At 38.4% G+C, this 6,097-nt stretch overlaps 1 protein-coding gene across 1 annotated transcript; it reads right to left on the bottom strand.

Moving 5' to 3' along the window:
• Positions 1-3,155: 3,155 nt before the first annotated feature.
• LOC139824795 (E3 SUMO-protein ligase ZBED1-like) lies at positions 3,156-4,139 on the bottom strand. Its single transcript, XM_071797333.1, has one exon. The coding sequence runs from the start codon at positions 4,137-4,139 to the stop codon at positions 3,156-3,158; it is 984 nt and encodes a 327-aa protein (XP_071653434.1).
• Positions 4,140-6,097: the final 1,958 nt, after the last annotated feature.

Genomic DNA, 6,097 nt, shown 5'->3' with positions numbered 1-6,097 from the left:
TAAAACTATTATTATTAACCTAATAAAATCCTTTTAATTTTGTTTTTATTATTTTTGACTAAATTAATAAATAGAGAGAACCGTTATTATGAACATTTATTATAAACGTTATTATAAATGTTTAATAAATCATATATAATATTTAATCGAAAATATAATAAACCTATAATAATAAAAATAAACTAAATGCAATAAATAAATTAAGAAAACGTTAGGAACATTAAAGTAGGAGCATGATTTCTTTTCAAACAGAATTGTCAGATTTTAAATAAAAGCCAGAGGTTGAAGAGGTTCAAAATAGGGTGATGTGACTGCTTATAGTATCAAAGTAGGTGTTAGGTCGAACATTTTGGTCGAAAGTAGGTGTTATATTGAACATTGAGGTCGAAAATAGGAGAAAAATTTCGACTCGGGCGCGCAACTTCATCACGTTCTCCATGGCGCAGCACCGTTGGTGACGCCGGCAGCAAAACGCGCGATCGCTGCGAAGAGACTCCAACCGATCGACGTCCTCGTACTCCGCGTCGACGGTCACGATCGTCGCGTCGACGTCGCCAAGAATCTCCTGCAGCCATTTCTTTTTCTCGAGACCTTTCACGTAGATTCGCGCGTTGGGCGCTCTCCTCCGTCTCACGCAACTTGTCCAGGTTGTCGCGCACCGCGCGTCGAATGATCGTCTTCGCCTGGCGATAGTCCGTATCGCCGTCCTCCCAACAAAGGCCGTGATGGTTCGCTATCAACCAACTGGCTCTCGCTTTCTCAGAGTTCGTCAACAGATTCCAACTCATCGGTGCGTGAAACACGTGATGCGCGAGCACGCGTGTCTCGTTTCGCAACACGGCCACCTCCTTCGCGACGAATCTGTCGCCCACCGTGAATCCTTGCAGGTCGACGAAAATCGTCGTCGTCGTTGCCGCTGTCGCCATTGCGTCGGCGTGCGTTGGAAAAAAAATTAAAGAACAGACGTTCGTTTCAAGTTGGTCGTTCCGAACAGACTGAGAAACGATGGAAGGAACCCGCGCATTTATATATTCCTCGTTTCCGGGATAAAAATAACCTCATAACCATATTTGTCCGTTTCCCAGATGAGGTATTCTCGCAATCGCATTTTCAGTTTCCCGGATAAGGTATTTCCACAACTTCAATTTCCGTTAGATAATTTTGCGCACCACGTTGGTCAGCGGACTGTACTCGATGACTCGATCGTGAACGATGAGACAAAAAGCTGTGGTTTTCGGCGGAACGTTTTCCTTGTTTTCGAACTCGATGCGCACGTCCACGGTGGCGCTCTTCACCGATTCGTTTTGACGGGAACAATCGATCACCGCGAGCGGAGCTACCCGCGCGAATTCGCGCGGGGAAAAGAGCGCGTCGTCGCGACCGTTCCCGTAATACGCTCCTCGAAATTTCGCGTACATCTCGTACAGCACGGCGAACTTGTCGCTCTCGAAATCCACATTCACGTCGTCGTAGGGATAGAATTCCGAGTTGAGATACAATTTCACGTTGGCGAGCGCGCAATGATCGAAAGAGATGGGCGATGTTAATAAAAACGATCAATTATGAAATAATCGAAATTTTAAATAATCGATCATACGCAATCGATTGCCCCATAAGCGAATTAAATAACAATCGATTAATTTGTAAAAGCATCGGGAAAAATCGATTATTAGTTAATAGCTAGATTGTTCAATCAACGCCGTAATCGGTCAGGACTGGATATTGCTTGTCCGAATAATGTATATTAATTCTTGAGTGACTTTCTACGTACAATTCTTTGCCCTGGCAGACCACGCGTTGTTACTAACGAACATAACGCAGTCTCAACCAAAGCCAGAACGATATAATACACAATTAAATTGATATCAATTTAATTATATTAAAATATACACATAGGATAGGATACTGAGAATATAAAGGAAATGTTGCGAAAAATAACACCCTAGCCAGGATTCGAACCTGGATCTCCTCCATTCCGTGATGGGCGTCTTACCAATTCGACCACTGAGGCATGTGGTGATCCTGGCTGGGGTGTTATTTTTTGCAACATTTCCTTTATATTCTCAGTATCCTATCCTATGTGTATATTTTAATATAATTAAATTGATATCAATTTAATTGTGTGATTGTATCGTTCTAGCTTTGGTTGAGGTTGAGACTGCGTTATGTCCGTTAGTAACAACGCGTGGTCTGCCAGGGCAAAGAATTGTACGTAGAAACTCTAATTAGTCTAGTTGCCAGCTAAACGCCAGTATTGCCAGTAAACGGCTCTCATGAACTCTATTCTATAATTCTACATTTTACAATACAATTCACTTGGCTTTTTATATAATAGCTAATTTGCCGCATTCTCTGGCTCTGGACTTTCTGACTGTAGTATATCTTTGCCTTGGGTGTGCGTTATTGCTACGTCTCCGGAATAAGTCTGGAAAAAATGTAAAAAATGTAAAAATATATTAGGAATTCCGTATATATTAGGAAACATAATAAATAAGTAAATACGTAATTTATAATATTAGAATTACGTGAATAAGGAAAACAGCCACACTAGATACTGGATACATAACTATTGCATACAGATAATGTAGGACAATAGTAAGGAGAAAGGATTAGGATTAAAAGGGTGCATACATACTAATTATCGACTGTTATTACTATTATTTACTATTATTAATATGTAACATATACGTATAATGTATAATTCCCTGAAATCTTTACGACAAGGAACTAAAAGAAACTTTTTTCAAAAACTACTAGCAACTAAAAGAAACTTTTTTTAAACTGTGCTAAACTAAATGGAACGTTTTATCACAATTGATATATCCATCACATATAAAACCTAACGTTAGTAACGTTATTGCACAAAATTATAACAGTAAAATAAAATAATAGATAAAAATGTTTTTTTTTAGTCTAGTCCCAACTCTCTTCACTAAGTGAACCCAAGAAAAGTAGACTATTTAGTCGCTTTCCACTAAGTCTGCTTTGTAAGTCTGATTTAACAATTCCAGCTTTTGAGAACATGCGCTCTGAAGGTACCGAGGTCGCAACTACAGATAAATAACGCATTGCCACTGTAAAAAGTGTCGGATAGGCGGGTTTAAGCGTTTGCCAATGCTTAAATGGATCTTGATTTCGCAGAATGGGTGGCTGGTTTAATATTGCTGTAATTCAAGATTCACACCACCAGGCTCATCGACAGATGGTGTAAATGGTGTGCATGAATCGACTAAACTGTCATGAAAAGCCCACACGTTGTACTCATTAGTTTTGCTTTCGGTTTGCGATTCTAGATGGTCTACTGTATTTGATTCCACGTTATTATTAACAGCGACAGTCTTTACTTGACGGTTAATGTATGATACGGCATCGGCAACATCTTCTGGTGACTGGAAATGCATGCGTTTATATCGCGGGTCCAGAATAGTTAACACTGCAAGTATCTGATATGATTCAATTTCTTCAAAACGTCGTTGGACTTCAGACAAGATGCTGTCTTTGAATGCCTTGCCTTCAACAGTGATAGGAATGCAGTTTTTTATGGTGGTTTCCATGCAGTGAATTAAAGGAATCACCATACTACTAGTTGGATACGAGTCACCACTTATCTCGGTAGTAACAAATTCAATTGGACCTAAAAGTCGTACAGTGTCTTCTAAAATATTGATTTCCTCGCGAGAAAGTGCTGTGGGGGCCGTTCGGCACGTTAAAAGCACAGGATAGATATAATCTTTTAGTTCTAGAAAACGTTCTATCATATAATAAGTTGAATTCCACCGCGTTGGCACATCCTGCTTCAATTTCAATGCCGTACTGTCAGTTTTTCCATCACGTATTTGCAATTGTTTTAGTTCGTCAGATGCCACAACGCTCCGTTTTGTCACAGACACGATAGACTTTACTTCGGCAATAATTTCACCGATACGAGGGCTCAGTTTTATAGCGTCTGGAACTAAGTGGGACACAATATGCGCAATACAAGGCAGGTGCTTTGCACTGCCAAATCCGTCTGTGATTGCTTTCTTCATATTGGCAGCGCTATCAGTGACGACGGCTGTGATACTCCCTACATCTATACCAAATGATTCTATTACAGATATTAATGTCTCTCTGACATAGTTGGCAGTATGACTCTGCATCAGTGGAAAAACACCTATCGTTGCGTTTGACAAGACTAGCTCGTGTCGTAGATAATGAATTGTAACGCCAATTGTAATCAATTGTAGCTTTGATTGCTCACATCCGTCCAAATATCACACGTTAATGTAAACGTAGAGCTAAGCTTTAGATTTTCTTTAAAACTGTCTTTCAAAAAATCATACTTAGCATCAATCAGGCGAGTTATGGTTCTTCTGCTAGAAACGGTATATAGCGGGGCTGCTCTATTCATGAGCCGCTTAAAGCCCTTACTGTCCACGATGGATAGCGGTAGATTTTCTGATGTAATCATAAACAGAATATCATTCGTGAGTTTATTTGCTAAAAAACCTCCATCTAAAAACAGGGAAAAAAGAAAATTTCACGTAGCGCGATTTGAATTTTACTTGATTAGACTTTAAATCTAATAATATCTTACTGACCCTTGAAGGAATTAATTCGTGAAAATGATTCTGTGATATTAGTTTGAGTTTCTCTCCGTTTAACCTGCAAAAAAGACAACTTTTAAACAGAGACATCAAATCAAATCATAAATAATAACATGATTTTACATTTATTTTAGTTTGAACATTTTTTTATACTAGCATTAAAAAAGTTACCGTAAGAAAATAGTATTATAAGGAAGGCACAAAAGCTACAATACTATCATAAAAGTGAAAAGAAATTATAGTATTGTTCTAAATCACAGTAATGCTATGGAAAGAAAAAGTGCCTCTTCAATATTGTTCCAATGTTCCAAAGTTCTTTAATTGTAAGTAATTGCTTCAAATAGTTCAAATTAGATTTTTTCAATCGCTTTGTAGTAAAATTCCAAAGATAAAGTCATGTGATCTATGTTAGTATTTAGTAATTTTTTTACCTGGCGCCTATCTTTAAATTTTGAACCACAGCGTGAGTGCAAAGAGTGCGAAGACTGTGAAGTCGAAGAAAGTTTACTTTGACACTCCATGTCAATATCTGTTTCACATATTATTGGATCATCAATATTGCTGTCTGATGAATTATCCATCAATGGCGTGCGCCGTCCTGGCATTTTCAATGTAGGGTAAGAGATATTAGCAGGTGTTTCTTATTCAATTCATCCTTCTTTATTGTGTTCTCAGTATTCTCACTCTCAGAATTTTCCGTTGAAATGTTCGATCGTTTAGGCAGCGTTGGTCCCATTGACACATTTGATTCTGCGTGCATTTTGTGTACATTGTTGTAGTGGTTGTGCATATTTGTTGTATTACCTTTATGTTGTAATACTTTCGTACAAATAATACATTGAGCAGAGGTTGAGTCCACTTTATAAAATGGTTCCACACATCGCTCTTTGCTCTAGCTTTCTTCGTATTCATGATTTCTGACACTAATCCACAATCGAATTAAAAAGATATCGTAATTATAATTTTGTAAAACTTGTTATATTTTACTTTCTCTATATCAGTACTTACAGTTTACAGCTATATCAATATTTGCAGGTAGAGAGGTAGAGACGTAGATTGTAAAGAGCCTCTAAGAGAAAGAAGCGTCAACAGGTTAGGTCACGTGAATGCGACTCAGATTTACGCCAGTCAATCAAAATTTGCTTATAGGAGCTATATTATCTTAGCCAATCAGAGGGAGGACTGAGAGGACGTTGTCACCTGACTTGTTGGCGGCGTTAACGCCTCTCTCTCTCTCTCTCTCTCTCTCGTAGTTCTATTTAGTGTATTGATAATATACCGACATTACCGGCTACCGGTCATAGGTCGATGTCAAGAATCGATTATGTGAACCTTGACATCGAACAATCAATTAATCTAACATAAACACATCGAATAATCAATCAATCGAAATAAAAGATATCGACCAAAAAATCGATTAATTGTATAAAAAAAAACCATCGTACACCGATTAATCGTGGCAACATCGCCCATCTCTTCATCAAACCTCGAGGCGTCGCCCGCGAATTCGT

This window comes from Temnothorax longispinosus, unplaced genomic scaffold, assembly GCF_030848805.1.
Source record: "Temnothorax longispinosus isolate EJ_2023e unplaced genomic scaffold, Tlon_JGU_v1 HiC_scaffold_577, whole genome shotgun sequence".
Taxonomy (NCBI): Eukaryota; Metazoa; Arthropoda; class Insecta; order Hymenoptera; family Formicidae; genus Temnothorax; species Temnothorax longispinosus.
The sequence above is the reverse complement of the archived record's forward strand: the minus strand, read 5'-3'. Positions and strand labels throughout refer to the sequence as shown.

Bases quoted from the DNA above. Each gene is read 5' to 3' on its own strand.
- LOC139824795 (XM_071797333.1), bottom strand. From the start codon at position 4,139: ATGCAGAGTCATACTGCCAACTATGTCAGAGAGACATTAATATCTGTA.